The sequence below is a fragment of the Notamacropus eugenii genome, chromosome 2 (assembly GCF_028372415.1).
Source record: "Notamacropus eugenii isolate mMacEug1 chromosome 2, mMacEug1.pri_v2, whole genome shotgun sequence".
Classification (NCBI taxonomy): Eukaryota; Metazoa; Chordata; class Mammalia; order Diprotodontia; family Macropodidae; genus Notamacropus; species Notamacropus eugenii.
The window spans coordinates 248,477,622-248,498,150 of NC_092873.1; the positions used below are offsets into that span (position 1 = coordinate 248,477,622).

At 35.5% G+C, this 20,529-nt stretch overlaps 1 protein-coding gene across 2 annotated transcripts in view; it reads right to left on the reverse strand.

The window, feature by feature from the left end:
• Window positions 1–20,529, reverse strand: part of NOX3 (NADPH oxidase 3) — a 92,783-nt gene that overhangs the window by 38,497 nt on the left and 33,757 nt on the right. For both annotated transcript variants that reach the window (XM_072643762.1, XM_072643763.1), the window contains exons 7-10: window positions 17,324–17,453; window positions 7,446–7,538; window positions 4,817–5,070; window positions 2,406–2,568 (exon numbers count right to left, since the gene is read on the reverse strand). In XM_072643762.1, coding sequence (XP_072499863.1) covers window positions 2,406–2,568; window positions 4,817–5,070; window positions 7,446–7,538; window positions 17,324–17,453 — 640 coding nt within the window. The remainder of the gene's footprint in view (window positions 1–2,405; window positions 2,569–4,816; window positions 5,071–7,445; window positions 7,539–17,323; window positions 17,454–20,529) is intronic.

Genomic DNA, 20,529 nt, shown 5'->3' on the forward strand with positions numbered 1-20,529 from the left:
GAAAGAAAAGAATTCGTGATTTCAATAATTTTTAAAGTAAGTTCCTGGAAGATTCTAAGTGAAATAGAATTAGAAATGATTGTAGGGCTGCATCATTAGACTGGCATCAGAGGACAAAAGTTATAGACCTTCCATATTGCTATGCCATTTTATTCTTTGATTTTACTTGACAACAAACCTTTTGGGGGATGCAAAAGTCTGAGAATACTGGATCACTGTAGGTTTGGCATATAGTAAGTACTTGATAAATACTTTTTCATTTGTTCATTCATTCATCCTTAATGACTACAAACAGTCTTGATTCTGTCAATCTGTAGTCCACTAAGTGGTATGTATGCTTCGCTGAGCTCAGAGAAGCAAGTTAAAAATCTGACTCTTTTGGGGAAAGAGAAGCTAAATTTTGTGAAATAGCAAAACAGACCTTATATTTCTTTATCATCTGTAATACTTATTCTTAATATATGCTTAATACTTCTTCTTCACACAGCCACTCTTGATATGTGTTGACTAACTGAATCCACAGGATATCAAGGAAGTCTTACATAAAAGAGAAGTAGGGAGGTGATCAAATAGGATGGTGTCTTCTGTCACTGGATAATTGTTTCATTTTCATTTGGTTTGAAGCTACCATATTGGTGCCATTTGGCTTGAAATCATCATAATGACTTCATTATTTATAGTATTTAATTGTTGAATGGCACCTTTGAAATTTAAAAACAAATATGTGAGGTTGGAGAAGTTTGATGATTTCCTTAAGGTTACATAGACAACTAGTAATAGATCTGTGCCTAAGACCTGAGTACAATATCCCTGTTACTCCCTGACATTGACTGCCAAATGTGGTCTTCTTAGGGCTCCATTAGACTTCTTTTTGATTAGGATTGAATTTAACTGCAGAGGAGGAGCTAGAGTGGGTTTCTTAACTGAAGGATCATGGACTTGATTCTTTAAAAAATACACATTTTGATTTCTGTTTTTCAATGGAACTAATTTCCTTTCTGATCTTGTGTATATTTTATGAATTTTAATACATTATTCTGAGAAGTCTGTAGGCTGTGACTGCCAATTAAGTCCAAGAGTGAAAAGTCCATGGAGAGAGGGGAGTAGGAACTACACAGGACTAAATCTTTCCTGAGCTTTGCCTCTCTTTCCACTTCCTAATGGTCAAGTTCATGTAGCTCCATCTAGATGTGATGACTAACTCAAGAATCGTTGGGAACCAAGGGAGCCTAGAGAGTGGTATCTATGTATGTATGTGGTAGAGAGTGGAGTGGGGTGGGTAAGGAATAAATAATAGAATAAGGAATAAATAATAGACAAAACTCAAATGTACCTTCTATTATATAGTAATAATTGTCAGTTTATGTAATTACTGATGGCATTTAACCTTTCTGTGCCACAAATAGTACTTGACGCATTGTGACCTTCATTGGTGGATAGAGTTCCTGATGCTAACAAAATTATAAGGAAAAGAGACTCTAATAGCTATCTTCTTTCTCCTCAATTGTTATCTAATTTATCTTTCTGGTAACTCCTACATTATATTAAGTTTGAAATTCTATTCATTTTTCAAATGAACTCATTTATGAAATATTAGTTTGGAGTTTCAAGATTTGTAATGATACCACTTCTTATAATGCATTCATATTCTTTGGTATAGTAGTAGCAGAAATCAGAGGGTAGAAGAAGATACTCTTGACCATTAGTAAGAGACCAGGCAGAAGGTCACTTCTAATAGTCCCAGTGAGAGGTGATAAGGGTCTGAATTAAGATGATAGCAGTGAGGAGGTGAAGGAGGAGTCAGACCTGGGAAACATTTCACAGGAAAAATTGACAGGACTTAGCAATTGACTTAATGTTAAGGGGAGAGAACAGAAACAGAAACAATCCTGGGACTTGGAGCCTGGATGATTTGGAGGATGGTGATACCATTAAAGAAGGAGGTAAGTGGGGAGGAAAAACTAACTGGGAATGAGGAAGATGAAAAACTTCAGCCCTTAGCGTCTCTAGCTATTTTCTATGATTCACAAGTGGAAGATGTTATAACAATATTACAACAATATTTTTAAACCAAACCTGGCAAAGAAATGTTGCCTTTTGATATAACTGCTGTCTCGTCACACGGCCAATTGTCGCATGTCCATATTTTACCAAAATGAGCAATTACATGTTCTATAATGGCAGTGGAGCAATAAAATTTATGTCTTGTCATCTTTAACAAGATTAGACATAACCCTTCTCATAAATATAATACTGAATGGAGATTTTTAAGAACATAAGTGTAGTTAAGGATCCTTGAGTTTATCCCTTGTAGTTAATTAAAATCCTCCCCAAGAATTTGCAGATGATATAAGGAGGCTGAACATTTTGCCCAGGGAAGGTCTACATGAATGATTTCTCCATACCTTGTCCAGCTTCAGCTCTGTATGTGGACCACAACATCTGTAGTATATAGATTTCAAAATTGAGGCAAAGGGGGTGACTCCTATCCCTGCAGCAATGCACACACTGACTTGATAGTGAAAAATATCTGTAACAGCAGCTCCAAATGGTCCATCCACTGCAAGTCTAAAGGCACAAAGTAAAATACAATGTAATATTCCAGAACAGAAGCAGAAAATGGGATTTTAAGGATGACTTTTTGAGCCCACTCCCCCTTTAAGGATCTGCCTAATGAATAGTTAAGAAGCATAATTCTGGGATTGGTCAAGCAAGTTTATCACTAGGAACTTCCTAGACTAGTGAAATAACAGACCTAGTCCAAAAAGGAAAAAAAATAACACAAAAAACCCAAAAGCTATGGGTTTAAGATTGTTCTATTTGGAGAGTTGAAACTTGACTTGAAGATGTATGGGGCTGCTTCCCTGTAGTGACAATGAGGCTGTCGTTATGGGCAGATTCAATTGGTGAAAGGACAGATATTGACTTATTTTGGCACCTCCTGTCTCTCCTGTGTGATGGGCTCGCTTTGTAGTCATTGGAAGTTGTGTCCATGGAATCAAGGTTAGAGAAATAAGTCCTTTTTATCTTAAGCTGGCCAAATGAAAAGCAGAAGAACTAAGGTGAGTTGGGAGACCTCTCTTGCCCTTTTGGAATGCAATTCCCTTCCTTTCTCACTTGTTTAATCAGAAGATTTAGTGTATACAAACTGAGCAGGTATATTGTATGTCATTCAAGTGTAATGGAAACCATTCATTTGGATTTCTTGAAAATGCACTACAAAGTCTGTTCTCATGGAAATCACTGCACCTTACCTATATTACAGCTAACTGGGCCAGCAATACATCTCATGATAATATTTTAATCTCTCTGTTTTAAAAATACTGTTTATGAGATGCATGTTGAGCAGGAATGATTTATACTCTGACCTCTATTACATTAAGCAAATTCTATTCTTAATATACTGCCATATCATTGGCAAAGGATAATAAAAATAATAAAAAATATAAAACTTTAAAATTTGTAAAGCACTTTACACAGGTAAACTCATTTGATCCTCACAACAACCTTGGGAGGTGGGTTGTATTATTGTGCCCCTCTTATAGATGAGGAAACTGAGACCAAGAAAGGTTAAATAACTTGCCCATGGTCACACAGCTAGTAAGAATCTATGGAAAAATTTAAACTCAGGTCTTCCCAATTTTAGGGTCATCACTCTATCTACTGCACAACCTAGTTGCCAAAAAAATGAGAAAACTCTGAACTTACTTGACATATATCATATTTCCAGCTTATAATCTCCCATTGATACTCATTCAATCTTTTCTTTACCAGATTGATTCAGGGAGGTACCAATCTTTTGAAAGCAGCTAGGTAGCATAGTGAATACAGCTATGGATTTGGAGTCAGGAAGACTTGTATTTGAATCGAGCCTTACACACTTACCAACTGTCTAACCCTGATCAAATTACTTAACATCTCAGCTTCAGTTTCCTCATCAGTAAAATGGGGATAATAAAACCTGTTCTACAGGGTGGCTATAAGGATCAAATAAAATAATATGTGTGAAGCTTTTTGAAAATCTTAAAACATTAGATAAATGTTAGTTATTTTGGACGCCAGATTTTCTGAGCACTTTCTTCTTGTTCTGCTCAGTACTACCGAAAAGAACTAGGAGAAATAGGCGGAGTTACTAAGGCAAATATGATTTGATGTAGGAAAAACTTCCTAACAATTATAGGTAACCTAGGGTTTAATTGAGTTGTATGTGAGTATGAGCATTATGTAAGAGTAATCTCTGAGTATATCATAGATTTTCCCCTCACTGGAAATCTTCAAGTCAGTTAATCAATCAGCAAGCATGTTGATTCACAGAACATCTTGGATTCAGTCAAAGGACCACACTTGAGGACTTAGAGGGCCATATGTGCCCTTGAGGCTGCAGGTTCCCCAACTCTGGCTTAAGAGACGTCTTTCTGCTCTCATATTTTGTTATTCTATAATTCTTTACTTTTCACACAATGAATACAACCCACCCAAGTGATGCTTCTAGGTTGAGGTGCTTCTAATTCTGTCTGAATCAGTCATGGTTTTTTTTTCATAATAGTCCTAGATAAATTTCCTCAGTCTTATACTGGATTTACTGAAGCACTCTAATACACAGATTCTCAAAGAGAAAGGAAGAAAGAAAGAAAGAAAGAAAGAGAGAGAGAGAAAGAAAGAAAACGAACAAGAGATACACCCTCACAGCCTTGGAGAAGACTCTTGCTGCCTATTGTTGTAATCTTATATGCATAATATTTTATAATGCGCATATATATATATCTATATATATCTACACACACACACATACTTTAAAATGAAATTTGATTCTGACCTTGGAAGCATCCAGGGTTCCTTAAAAGTTTCTGCTTTTGCTCCAAAAGCATCAAACAAAGCTTCTGTCCAATCACCTGCCATACGTATATGTACACTAAAAAAGTCTTCCTCAGGAGCTGAGGTGAGGGTGAAAGGATGCCATTCCAGTTGGGAAATGGAAGGGCACTGCAAAAAGATGTACTGTCCAGGCTCCGTTTTAAAGTCACGCTTTTTCATATGAAGTTCCAGGACTTCAGAGGGATGAATTACCACCTAAATCAATTCAAGATAGTAATTTGTCTTTTCATTCAAGTTTAATTCCAGGAGATGAAGAATGAAATGGTCTACGAAGGCACCCATGAGGCTCCTTGAACTTGCTTTGGCATTCAACATCATCTTAAAGGTTTATGTTTTCAAAAAAAGAAAAATGTTAAGCTATTTATTTTTTTCTAAGTATGGTACTATATCTGTAATATAGGTAACTCCTAACTGAGGAGCAATGGTACCCACCAGGGGTGGGGAACCTCTGGCCTAGAGGCCACATGTGGCCTTCTAGGACTTTGGCTGCCTCCTTTTCACTGAATCCAAGTTTTACAGAACAAATCCTTTTATGAAGGGTATTTGTTCTGTGAAGTTGGAATTCAGTCAGAGGGCTGGACTTGAGGGCCTAGAGGGCTACATGTGGCCTCAAGGCCACAGGTTCCCCACGCCCCATAGGCTATGGCAATATGACCCACATTTTTAGGCTTCCCTAGGGGTGTGCTTAACTGAGTCAAAGAAACTATATAGACTAACAACATTTTCTTTGATAAAAATAGAACTCTTTATTACATAGCAAAAACAAGTACCTAATATCCATATTTACACAAATTACATGCAAATTTATTTTTTCATGCTTAAGTTTTACTTTTAATCCTTGGTTTTTTAGTTACTAAATTTTATTAAATAATTTGCACCTCTCAATAACCTATAATTCTTCTTATACTACTCAATCTAACACTATTTTCCTCAAATTTCAAAGGAAAAGAACTTCCATATTCACTCTAAACATTGCCTTAAAGTCAAAATTCTATATGGGCAAACAGTTAGTTACTGGTTTTGGCTTTGATTTTCAGGGCAATGTGGCATCGAGTTTTTCTTTTTTGGTCCAGCTGAATCCACAAACATATTCACCTGCTTTAACATTTGATCTAATCTATAAAGATGAAATCTAATAAGAATAAATATAAAGTAATACACTTGGATTCAATAAATTGGAGGACTGAGGTTTTTAGTGGGCAGCAAAAATATATGGTATTTGAAAGAGCATATGCAATCTTAGGATGTATTAAGAGACATAACATCCAGGACTATAGAGGAGATGATCCCACTGTGGTCTGCCCCAGTCATCTGGATACATCTGGAATACCTTACTCGGGTTTAAGAACTATACATTAGGGAAAACATTGATAGGCTGGGGTGTATCCAAAAGAGGATAAATAGAATAGTGATGAATCTTGAGATCAAATCTGAGCATCAGTTGAAGGAACTGGGATAATTAACCTAGAGAGGAGACTTGGGGGAGAGCCATGATACCTATTTTCAAGTATTTAAAAGTAAAGCAGGAATTAGATTTGTGTCATAATAGAAAAAATACTAAACTTAGAGTCAAAAGAACCTAAGTTAAAATCACCTTGGGCAAATCACCTAAAACCTCTGGGTCTTAGTTTTTCCATTTGTAAAAAAGGAAGTTGTTGGATAAATGACATGTAAATTTCTTCAGATCTTAAAACTATATTCCTGTGTTTCTATGCTTGTTTCTAAAGGATGGAATAAGAAGCAATGGGTGAAAGCTGCAAAGAGGCACATGTAGACTTAAAATAAGGAAAAAAAAATTCTAACAAGTATAACTATCCCCAAGTAGAATGAACTATCTCATAGAGTAGTAGATTCTTCTTCCCTCAATGAGATCTTGAAATAATGGTTTAATGACCGTTTGAGCATATTATAAAAGGAATTTTTATACAAATGGAGCTAGATGAAATAGATTAGATAGACAAATAGATTAAAAGGTGGATATTCTTCTAATTTTGAGGTTCTGTGATTGTGTAAAAGTCTTCACAAATAGATTTTCCTAGCCTAGGAGGAGGAGAAAATTTTTCAATGTCTACTTACATTTTTTGGATCTCAGACTAGCTACTCTCTGTGTATGTGTCAGGTGGTTCTAGATATGAATTGTAAATATTTGTTCTTGAATAAAAACAAAAAAGTGATACTTGCCTGTGTCTGTATGGGGTGGGAGAGGCAAGGTAGGTAAAAGAGGGAGCACTTGATAGGTCCAGATCAAAAATGTTACCACAGTAGCAAATATATCTAACTATTTTTCAGAAAGAGAAGTTGAAGTGAAAAGAAATATGGTGGAATCTCTATTACTGTCTCATAAACCATTGGCAGAATTCTGTAAACTGGTCCGATCACTAGACCTACCTCCTCTTCTATAAAATTAGTCACACTAAAAGATGCTCAGGATGCAAGCAATTATTAGAACAGAAGATGAGCCTCTAAATTATAGACAGTTCTGCAATAAAAATGGCAAATTAAAACTTGGGCTAATAAAAATTTTTCATCTCCACTCTGGCTTTTATTCCTGCATAAAGCTGCATACATACCTTAGCAATGACAACTTTCTGTTGAAATCGCCAGAACCTAATTATCCTTTCACACATATACAAGACCACAGGGCCTAAAATCCATTTCCAAGCCTGTAGAGAATGAAAGAAAGAAACAAAGGAACTGAAAATATGATCTCAATATTTTTCCTTTGGACCATGATGGGATTAGGATGTTTCCCTTGTAACTCTTGCTGATTATCTAAGAACTCCTATCCTTTTACTAAGTGGTAAACTATCCTAATCTCTGAAGTCCATGGGGAGTGTTTATTTAAGGGATTAAACCCCTTGGTGTTGATATTTATGCTTACTTGATCAATGATACCTTTATATTCATTAGAAAAAAATTAAATTGTCAAAAAGACAAGAGAGTTGAGAGTCTACTCTGATTGGAAGAAGACCATAAATGCTTCCAATGCCACCAAATCCAAGGTTTACAAAGCAGTGTCAATGAATTCACAACTTGATAACATTATACTACTAATCGATAGCTTTGGCCCATGCTGCCTTGTGATTTAGGGGTTTACATACCCATATACCGCCTCGTGGAAGGCAAAGCATCAGGTTCATTACACAGTATACCCATGCCAGGGTTTACCAAGTCAACAGAAAAGAATAATTATCAGGAAAATTGTGATCTTGAAACTATGGTCAATCCAACAGTACATATATGAAATGTAGAAATGTTTGCACTACTCCTACATTCAGTTAAGTTCCTGCTAAAGTGTAAGTCCCTTGAGGACAGAAACGTTTTTCTTATTATCTTTATAATTAATCTTTTATTATGTAATTATAAAAATATATGTGTCATATGTACATTATATAATTATATATATAATAACAATCTATAATATTCTTTATGTTTATCTTTCTAATAGGTTTATAGCCCCTGTGGTAAAGAATAAATCTATACTTGTTGGATAAATGGTTCAATAGACTCATCAAATGAGGTTCTCTTTTACATATTAAGTATGGAGGTAGTTATAGGAAAAGTATAAGATGTGGTCCCTGCTTTCAAGGAGCTTAAAATCTCCAGCCTCCTCTGGCCAAATTTTATTTATTTTAATTTACAAACATTTATTAAATACCTAAATTATGCTAATATGTCAGCTGGGCATTACAGTAGATAGTGTCTGGCCTGGAGTTAGGAAGGTTCATCTCCGTGAGTTCAAATTTGGCCTCAGACATCTACTAATTGTGTCACCCAGGTCAGGTCACTTAACCCTGCTTGCCTCGCTTTCTTCATCTATAAAATGAACTGGAGAAGAAAATGGCAAACCACTGCAGCATCTTCTCCAAGAGAACCCCAAATGGAGTCAAGAAGAATTAGAAACAACTGAAAACGACTGAACAATAACAACAATAGTAGGTTAGTAGTTGGGCAGATAAGGACAGAAACAAAACAGTCCCCAACCTCAGGGAGCCTACATTGTACTGGGGGAAGACAACATGTACATGGATAAGTAAATATGAAATGTGTACAAAATAATAGAAAATAAAGTTAAGGGGTAAGAATACTTTAACAGTTGGAAAGGAGACTCTCATATATTAGTGATGCCTCAGGTATGTAGAGTAATTCACAAGATAATTTACGGTACAGTGGAAGGAACACTGGACATGGTGTTGAATAACCTGGGTTACTCTCCTGGTATTGTCTGTGTGACTATGGGAAGTCAGTGAACCTGACTGGACTTCAGGTTACTCATCTGGAAAATGAAGGTGTTGTCTTAGATGGGCTCCGAGGTCTCTTCCAACATCAGATCTATGACCCCAGGATCCTACTCTATCTCTCTTTGATTGTGCAAATCTATCCTCTGCAAATTTCCAAAAGAAACATTATTGTTAGTCTAAGTTCTTCATTCACATTATCTACTTTTGTCCTGGTACCTTTAACACCGTCTTGTGGACAAGGTCTATGTCTTACACTCCTTTTGCAATTCCGTAACACTTAATGGAAACTCAATAAATACTTTTTGATTGATTGTTTTACTTTTCCAGTCTTCCATAACTCTCTTTTCAGGTTCCTGACCTCTCTCGTCCAATTACTTTGAGTAAAGCCCTTCTGTTTTACTTTTGCTATAGCAAAGTTTTTCTTCTTGCTATTCTTTTTATCTCTTTTGTTTGCCTCTGGGTCTATTCTCCCCTCAAAAGTCAACATTCATCAGATGCCCTACCTTGCCTGCATCAACTCTCTTCTAAAATTCAACACTAATCTTGTCAATCTTATCCACCAAAGGTTTGTTTTATACTGACAGTGTGAAGCACATTTAAACCAACCACCCCCACCTCAGGAAGGCAAATGTCTTGAATCAGATAAGAAATGAACCATTTTCCCATCAGTTTTGGGGGGATCATGAAGTGAGGGTAGAGAAAAGGAAAAAGATTATGGCAGGAAGTGTGGACGAGAAAGATGTAGAAATGAAAGGAGGAGGCAAGGGGATAAATTGGTGATGCTCCTAATCTTATATAAATCTAGGGAGTCTCTGGAGAAGTAGGTTGGATAGAAATCATAGACATAATTTTTTGTACATGAACAAAACATTCTCATGATTTGTCTTGTTATTTGAAATTTTAGACGTAATATTTTCCTCATGTCCAAATATCTGGTCTCTCATTTTTCTTTGTTGCTTAAATGTAAGAAATATTTTCTTCTTCTTGGTGATTAACATTCATATGGGATATTTTTGTCCCAAATTACCCAGATAATCATCAACTTATTATTTAAATTTTGAACTTCTTGAGAGCAGGAACTTTGTCTTATTTTTTGTTACATCTCTGAGTCCCATAGATAAGACCTTAGATATCATCTCATCCTCATTTTACTCTTTTAAAAAATGGGTTAACTAAAGGTCTCTCAATTTTATTAATCTTTTCAAAGAAGCAACTTTTAGTTTTCATCATTTCTATAGACTATTTTCCATCTTCACTATTTTGTCCTCTAATTTTCAAGAATTCCCCTTTCATGCGCATTTTAGCATTATTTGATTAAATGACTATACATTTACATTTGGAAGGGACTCTAGGCGCAGAGAAATTAAGTGATGCCCACCTAGGATCACATAGTTGGTAAGTAGCTCCAATTTCAGTGCCCTATCCACTGCAACATTCTGCCTCTGGTTGGATCTTTAGTTTTCTAAAAATTTGTATGCTGGTCATTAATCTTGTCTGTTTATTTTGTTAATATATAATTTATGTTAATAATAATTTTGCTTTCAGATATATTTTTTATTATGGGACTGTTTTTACCAATACCTCCTACTATGTTATTTTACTATTTCTAAGATTTTTTTTTCCCCACTTATCATATAGGATATCATTATTAAGTCTCCCTTTAGGTTTGTCTCTTTTTCTTGTGTTTCATATATTTGTTACTATTTTATTCTGCTATAGTCTGTAGAGTATATGTTTAATATTTCTGTCCTTTTACACTTATGTATAACTATGTGAAGTTTTATTTTTATAAATATACAGGTTTATGCTGAGAAATATGTATGCTCTTCAAAAATCTCTATTCAGAAGATGCCATAAATCTTTTAAATCTAACTTTTCTAACAATACTTTGAGCTCTACATTTTCCTTTTTGAAAAAAAATCTTTTTGTTAGATTTATTCAGTTCTGAGAGAGGCATTAAAGTCTTAATAATTAAATAAGTTAAATTAACAATTATTGTGTTATAGAATATCTATGTCTATTTGCAATTCAGTTAACTTTTTCTTTATAAATTTAGATGCTTTTATTCATATACTTTGTAAAAAAAACATTGATATTATTTTAATGTTTGTTGAACTCATGAGTACAACATAGTATCCTTTATCTCTCTTGTTATTACATGTTTTTAAAAAAATTTTTGCTTTATGTTCAAAAATTGAAACTCTTGCTTATCTGGAATTAGCTGATACATAGGAAATTTTATTTCAAATTTTCATTTTCATTTCACATGGATCTTTACCTTTTAAAAATGTTTCTTTTATACAGCAAGTTGTTGAATTTTTAACATTTTCTTGTAATTTCTGCCATTCCCTTTCAATTTTTTTGGATTGCTTCATCTATTCACATTTAAGGTTACATACCAGTTAGTCTTATGTTTTTTTTCATTTATTTCTTCTGTACTGATTTTTAATCTCCTCCTCCTTTAAGGCAGCACTCTGTCTCTGTAATTAACTTTGCTTATATCACTTTGATGCTAGTCTGTTCCCATAGGCTCTCCTCTATTCCCATTGAAGTGTCCTTGAATTTACTTAAATTATTAATTTCTCTGTTTTATTTATTAATTAATGCCTCATCCTCACTCCTATTTTGACTCTTCCCTTTCTCCACTCAGTAAAGTATGTAGTTCAGAATCTTCCTCACCCCTGACAACTTTAGCTTATATGACATTATTTTGTGGCACTCTTTTCCAAGAAGTTTTCATTTACTTTGTACTCTCTTTTATATCTATCCCCTTTAGACTACAAGGAATTAGATTATCTCATTTGTGTTGTGTTATGCTTTCACTTGTTCCTTCTTCATTCCATATGCCTCATGAAGAATCTCTTGGCATACCAAATCTGAGTTCCCTTCTCTATGCCATTTTTATGTTAATATGTATTTAGATCTCACCATATTCTCTCTTCCACTTATGTATGTATATGTTTATGTATCCATTCACTTATTTTATATTTCTTTTTCTGTGGGCTTTTATTCTGTTATACCTCACTTTTGGAAATATCAGTTCAGGAAGAAAAAAGTGTTGCATGGAAGGCATCACTATATCTGAAGTTATAATGACTAGTTCTCCCCTTTACCCTTTCAATGATTACTCAGTGTTCTGAGAACCAGGTTACCCTGTCTTTAATTCTACTCTTCTAGGTGTCAAATGGTTCTAGTGACCCATAAATCCCTTCTTCTGATTTGGGGAATGCACTGCCCAAAGGAAGTAGTTGTCTACTGTGCCCATTTCCCTTCAGATGAAATCCATTATAAGGGACACTGTCTCTCATCATTCCTCTCATGGTTATCTACTTTAATGGCATAATTTCCTTGCTACAGTGAGAGCCATCTTCCAGTGCCCAACACTTCTATCCCAGAAACTTTCTCCATTGCTTTTATTCTACTTTCCCCTAACTGTACATTCTTATTAATATATTTTAAAAAAATTACCATCTCATTTCATTTTCACTCAGCACTGGGATCAGTGGTGAAGGGTTTGTTTTTTGCTCCTTTCTGTCTTGTCTTCTCTGTTTCATTTTTTCTTATGACACCTCACTGTGTTATCCCTGCCACAAAAGATATTGTTTTGCTTGTAAGGGAAAATTTAGTCCACAAATTATCATTCCACTCTTCCTCTTCCCTTTCTGTGACTCAAATTTTTTAGCAACTAGATACTTTTTGTTCTTTGATAATATCCCCTCTTTGTCCTTTCTTGCAGTTCCTTTTTTTTTTTTAAAGCAATAGCTTATAAATATGAGAGATGATTTCATGGCTTAGTTTTTTTATTTCATAGCTTAGTTTTTTCTTGAAATTATACTTATTTAACTTTATGCATCTATTGTTTGGGGTTTTTGAAAAACTGAAAACCTGTTTGCATCTTTTGAGGGACAGGGGTGATTCAAAGGTTTCTTTTGTTGGGGGGGGTCTATCTTTTTCATTAATTATTAGGCTCAGTTTTGCAAGATATGTTATTTCAGGTTGTATCTTAAATTCCTTTGCATTTTAAAAATATTCCATTTCATTCTCTTATTTGTAGTAGCTTTAGAATAATGCTAAACTATTTGTTATGTTAATAATGCTAAGCTGATGCTCCTTCATAGCTGAAAGTCTGATCATGTCCAAAATTTGCTCTTCGGTGCCGAGATTTTAAAATTAAGCCACAATATGCCTTGTAATTTCAAGGGTTAATCCAAGAAATAAATAAATGCTTTAAAATTTAAAAGTTACAGTTTTCTTGTACTATTTCCTCTGATATAAGATTTTAAAATTTATTGTGCTCCTCTGAGTACTTATGGTTTGTAATATATCTTTGTGTATCATTTGTTCAAGGTCAGTCACTTTGGCCTGAGTAAAATTCCTGTGTTTTTGGGAAGTTTTTGCTTCTCCTCTGAACATTTCTCTTTCATTTCTGTATTTTTGAATTCTAAATTTGCCACTGCCTCTGTCAGATCTTTGAATTCTCCATTATGTGTTCCAACTTCTCTATTGAATTTTTTCTTGGTCTTTGTTTTAAGAGCTTTGCTTTCCAATATAATTTCCATCCTAAGATTGTTTAAAAGATTTAGTTCTCTTTTGTATTTCTTGCTATTGTTCCATGATTTCTGGGGAATCAAGAGAATTTCTTTTGTATTGAGGATATGAGGTTAATTTTCTTTTGTAGTATAATATTTGTTTAGTATATTATGACCTTTTTATTTTTTACCCATTTTTCCTTCTCTTTGTATAGCTCTGTCTTCTTGCTGTTTTATCTGATTGGCAACTTAGTTTATACTCAGTCCTTATCATTTGGACTTTTTATCTTTTGGCTTCTTAATTCACAAATACCCAGTAGTTTGTCTGTAGTTTCTCTTCTTATCCTTTGCACCTAAAAGAGAAAATTGTTTGGAAATCTGACCTGCATAAACTCCATTAGGAGAGGACTGATTACATCTAGATTTCTTCTTCCCTTTCTCCTGGTCATGGAAATCCAAAGGACATCTTTTCCAACTTACTTTTCCCTATCTTTTGCACTTTCACTTCATTTTGCTGGGTGGAAATAATGTCTTCTGCCTCTCATAGAGTAATCCCCTGATACAAATGAGAAAAGAGAGCCCTAGAGAGGTGAAGCGATTGACTTAATGTCTTAGAGCTAGTGAGTGGCAGATCAAGGATTGAAACCCTTTTGACTTCATGGCCAGTGTTCTTTCCACCTCGACATGCTGCCTTCCTAAAGTATATATGGTACATTTTACATAGTAGGAACTTAATCTAGTTGCATACTGTGAAGATTTATTTGAGGATAGAGAAATTGTTACTTTATCTCCTTTCTTCTTTGCATTATTTCAGTTTCCTTTCTGTCCCCCACTCCTTTGCTAGGATCTCTACCTATTTCCTTCTACCATCAACTCACCCACAAATTTCTTTTGGAGGAAAATCTAGTCCTATAAATATTGAATTTGGTTTTTATTTTGGATTATAAGCAATATCTTAAATGCACACATTAAGCATTTAATAACCAGGTAGCTAAATTATACATATAATAACCCCAAATAGAGTGGGTACAGAAAGGAAATTGAAATGATGTGAAGTTAAAAATAATCAATAAAAATAATATCAGCTACCAAAATACTTTACATCTCATCTTGTTTGATACTCACAGCAATCCTCTGAGGTAGGTACTATTATTATCACCATTTTACAGATAAAGAAACTGAGGCTGAGGGGTTAAGAGATTTGCCTAGTATCACAGAGCTAAATAGCTGAGGCAGGCTTTGAACTCATCTTTCGAACTCCAAGTCCAGCACTCTATACATAATTTTTAACTTCACCATGGTATGAAGAACAATTTCAAGAAAATATCTGCCCAGGTATCCAGAAGTAACTGATAGATTGCATAAAAGATAACATTAACGAAACAAACAGATATGTAGCAGTGGAAAAACCACTTGATGAAATTAAGATTGTATTCTTTTTAATCTTGGCTTAGCATTACATCAGGCAGGTTCCTCAATCTTCTATCCCTCAGTTACTTTATATCTAAAATAAGGATACCGGACTAGATGACCTCTAAAATATCTTGCAGAGGTGACATTCTATTTTTTCTGTGTCATTAAAGTCCTTGTCTCCAGATAACCATCAAAGGTCACCCTATGGTGTCAAAATTTAGAGGTTGCTAATTTCACTTCTCCTTGAATAGGGAAAAACAACTGAATTAAGCAATAAATTAATAAAAATAATTAATTAGCATAGGAAGCTACTAGTCCATGAGCTTTCTCCCCTAGTGGTGATACTCCAGGTGAATTCCTTCTTTGCCATGTTTTGCTCTCCTGTTTTGTTTGAATGGCAAATTATATAGTAGTGGTTTCACAGTACACTGATATCTTTGTTCATGTCTTAAGGTCTAAGATCTTTTCTCCCAAATATCCTACAAATTGGGGTGCTTTTTGTGTGACATGTGTTAGGAGCATTTTGTGGTACATGGGACGTTAGAATTTCTTGAAATTGTTCTTTATTCTACTATGTTTCTCCAATTCATGTAACTCTCTACCAGGAATGAAGTAGTACTAGTCACGCACCAGTTGTTTCTTGTGTTTCTACCCCTTGAATTTTGCCTCTCTTCATCTGAGAATGAAACATAGCACAGGAAAAAATGATTTTATATCCTCTGTTCAACTCAACTAAAACTTTTGTCTGAATTGTTGACCACTCCCAACTAGCTTTAAAATACAACATGTTTTTAAAAAAATATTAAGACCCTTTGCTTGACTAAGATGGTTCCAGAAATCATTGTAAATTGCTGTAAACATCTCTCTTTGGAACCTGAAGTCTTGGGGAGATGAAGAATTGCTTGAGTTATAATTTGTCCCTGTGATTGGTTTAATTAATATGGGGGTTATATATGATGGAAACCAGTTCTTGGAATAACAGGAATCTATCCGTACAGAAGTTACATTAATTGGAACCCAAGAGCTACATGGAGTTAGAGACTTGAGTGGAAATACAGGAAATAAAGAGACAAAATAGGTATGATGCAGTGGAGTGCAGGAACCTCTTTGTGTCCTTGGGATGCCTTTTCCTTTCAGGGTCTACTAGACATCAGATAGAATACTGCACGGTTCAGCCAAGCGGTAATTGTACAGCCCACACAAGCTTTGAATCAGGATCCATTAAAAATAATGGGAAAGACTGACAACATGAGTTTGGGTGTGCAAGGAGGTGTGGCAGGAGAGAGTTAACAGAGAGATGGGTAAGTTTCCCCCCTTTTAATGATAATTAATGTCGGCGCATGCAGCAAGGAGCAGGCTCTGGTCTGTATTCATGGAGCGTTGGAGGGTATTGATTTTTTTATGGAGACACTGTAGCTGAAAATTTTAGAGAAGCATTCATGTCCTTCATTAACATGCAGGTTGGATAGTGGCTAACGAGAGTTTAGTTTAAGATAGAGAGAATCTATACCGGCCATTAAAAGAGCTACAGTCTAATGGACATGTCTATTCGGTTTCCTTCTGTTTTTAACATTTCTCCTTGTATTTTTTCTCTTGAAAAACAATGCACTACTAGTGATCTAAAGTATTTTTAAGATATAGGGAGGGAATTTTTTTTAAGCAAATGTTTTACATTCTTTATATATTGGTCACTTAATTAAGCGATTCTTTTGTATTTATACATATCTCATTTATGCAATTTTTTGGGGCAAAACCTTTTTTTGGTCTGCTGATTCCTCTATACTTCAACCTATTTCTTTTCATTGTATCTCTTTTATGTGGTCCCAAACTTCTGACTAAATTCTACCTGTCCATTCCTAGGGTAAAACAGAGCAGAAATGACTTGGGAGACAGGGTTAGAGGTTGAGAGGAACAGGTTGACAGGGTGGAAAAACATTCTTTCTGAGTAATGTCTTTTGTAGGGGTTCCATTTTTACTTAAAGTGTGTACTTGAATTCTCAGAAAATATCCACATCCTTATGTGAGTATAAAATATATTAAAAATCAAATTTAGTGATGGGGTGGGAAGGGAGACAAAATGGAGTGAATCATCTTTCTTTCTGAATAACCCACTGCACTGCTCTTCTCTGTAAATAATCAGAAGACAAATGTGTCTGTTAGTTCTATAAAATACTCCTCTTTTAATAAGATAAAAATAAAAAAATTCCCACTTATTTATATTTTAACCAGGTTTTTGTGAAAAAGATCATAAGAGATCATTCTTACCGAAGGTTTATTGCCAGAAAACTGTGGCAAGGGGCACTGAGTGGTTTCTTCCCATTCAGTGAGATGGTCTTTACAGTAGGTGACATTGTGCAGCTTCAAACTCTCCAGTGTCTGGCTTCGGACAATCTGCCTTCACATACAAAAAAATGCCCAAAAGACAAAAGACAAACATTGGCATTTCCATCCTGACATTTTTCCCCCAATGATGTAACATTGTAAGACCATTTCATTCTAGAATACAGTAAGAGATTAGCCTGTTGTGGCTCAGTGTCATATCCGACTCTTGGTGGCCCCATTTGGGGTTTTCTTGGCAAAGATACCGGAGTGATTTGTCATTTCCTCCTCCAGCTCATTTTACAAATAAGGAACTAAGATAATCAGGGTTAAGTGACTTGCCCCAGGTCACATGGTTATTAAGTGTCTTAGGCTAGATTTGAACTCAGGAAGGCAAGTTTTCCTGACTCCAGACCCAGCACTCCTCCACTTTGCCACCTAGCTGCCTATAAATTAATTCCCTTGGAATCTGCTTCATCATTTATTTTCTTAGAGTGGATCAGAGGACCTGGGTGCAAATTCTGGCTCTTTGATTTATTAATATTATAGTCCATCAGCACCTATCCTACTATTTGCAAATAGGATAACCCATCAATAAGTAATGCTACTTATCAACTTTTTAGCTTCCTTATTTGTAAAATGAGAGGATGATAGATATGGTACTAGATATAGTACACAGATATATAGATACATACATGCATACATATGTGTGCATATATATACACACAAATATAGAATTAGAAAGAACATGAGGCAACACTTAGTCAGCCTAATCATTTGTAGATGAGGTAACTGGAGAGTAGAGATTAAATGACTTCCCCAATTTCCCATAGGGAGCATTTGACACGGGATTTGTACTTAGGTCCTCTGATGCCAAATCCACCAAGCTTTCTATTGCTCTACGTTGCATTCCCTAGAAGAGCTTTAAAGTCCCTTCTAGCTCTAAATTCTAAGAGCTATCCTTTTTTTTTTTTTTTAAAGAATGTAAAGAGCAAGAAATGATTTTGAATAACTAGTAGAAGAGAAACGCTCCACTGTGGGGTAGTATTTTAATAACTTTCATATAACATCTAAAACTTTGTGAAGCTCTTTATATAAATTATTACACTTGAGTCTGAGAGAAAAACAGTGAGGTAGAGACACTGCTGATATTAATAACCCTATTTCACAGGTAGGGAAGCTAAGGTAGAGAGAGGTTAAATGACTTTTCTATGGTCATATAGCTAGTAAGTGCTAGAGGTAGGATTTGAAGCTAAATCTTTCTGACTCCCAAGTCAGAGAGGATTCAACCTACTTATGATGTTCTACTAAAGGTCTCCTAAAGAAACCAGGGGTGATGAATGGTACACATCTGTAATCCCTGATACTGAGGAATTTGAGGCTGGTGAATGGATCACTGGAGCTTGGGAGATCTGAATTGAAGTAGGGCTAAAGCTGATCCAGTGTCCATACTAAGCCTGACATCAGTGTGGTGAGTCCCCAGAAGCAAAAGGCTACCAGGCTGCCTGAGGAGGGGGTGAACCAGCCCAGATTAGAAACAGAGCAGATCAAAGCTTCTGTGTCAATCAGCAGTTGGATTGAGTCTGTGAGTGGCAGGCGCACTTCAATTCATGTATAAGAAAGGAAAATCAAGTCAAAAAAAAAAAGAAAGAAAAGAGAAAAAGAGAAAGACTGATAAAGAAGAGAAAAGTTTTTGTTTTTTTTTTTAAATTTACACACATCCTTTAGGTGTGAACTTGTGAAGATTCAAGTCAATTCTGATGGCTGATTTTAGTCAACTGACTTTTCTGTCAATGGGTCCTCCTTTCTTTTGCAAGTTTATTTAACTTTTTCCTTCTCTCTTTTTTTTTTTTGACTCATGAAGGGACTTTGAGGGAATAGGTCAGAAGAAGGGCAAGGCAAGGTAATTTTAGTTCTTCAAAGGCCTAGAGTCTGACAAGGTTACAATGGATCATCTATGAAGCTTTCTTCATATCATGTTAAAAGATTTGAAGTAGGTACTTGAAGTGAGCCTTACCTGTTGGGGTGATTATTATTAATTCAAATATAGAGTGACCTCTGGTCAGCCGTTCCCAAGCCCAGTTTCAGAGCCCTTTCTCAAGTTTGCTCATCTGTAATCTGGTGAAGCTGCATGGAGCATTCGTGCAGGTCATGTTGGAGTTTCTCCTTTATATCAACAAAACTATATTGTAGTAGGCTGAAGGAAACATTAATACTAGAAACTGAGAAACTCTGACCCTACACAAGCTCATTATCCTGGTGCTTTCTTGGGTCACTCAGACTTTTTGCACCTTATAGGGTATAAAAACAGACAACAGCTGGATATCCATAGAAACCATCTGGACATCATGAATCATCCTGACTAGACAGCTTTGTGTAGGTTATCTAGCCTGGATAATATTTTCATTTAGGTAAGCAGTTATATTTAATTCTCTAATTTCAAAAAGGGTGATTCACAGAATGACTAATTTAGGAAGTCATTTATTCTGTCAACAAACATTTAAGAGTTTACTATATGGGTGACAACATTTTTGATCTTAGAAAGATCTGTAAGACTTAAACAAGTTCAAGAGATGCAGCTAAAGGTAGATAACAATGGGCATGGGCCCACATCCAGCTTCTGATACTACTGGTTATGTGACCCTGGACAAGTCACTTACCATCACAAAGCAGCTCTCTGCAGCACTATATTGCAGAGCTGGGGCTGATGTACGTTGGCAGAGAGGTTTATTCACTGAGTCTTCTTCACGACAATGACTTAAAAAACAAACAAGCAAACAAACCCCCCAAGCCCTAAATAAGCTCAGATGAATCTACTTTTACCAGATCTTCCATTTGGAATTTGAAAGTGACTTCAGTTATGCCCATTTAACTCCAGATACTTAAAACACCCATGGTCAAGTGAGGTTGTTGCTGATTGTTTCAGTTGTATCAGACTCTTTGTGATGTATTTGGGGTTTTCTTGGAAAAGATATTGGAGTGGTTTGCCATTTCCTTCTCCAGCTCATTTATACAGATGAGGAAACTGAGGCAAGTGACTTTCTCAGGGTCACAAAGCTAGTAAGTATCTGAGGCCAGAATGGAACTCAGGGAGATGAGTTTTCCTGACTCTGAGCCCTGTGCTCTAGCCACTGTACCATGTACCTGCCCAT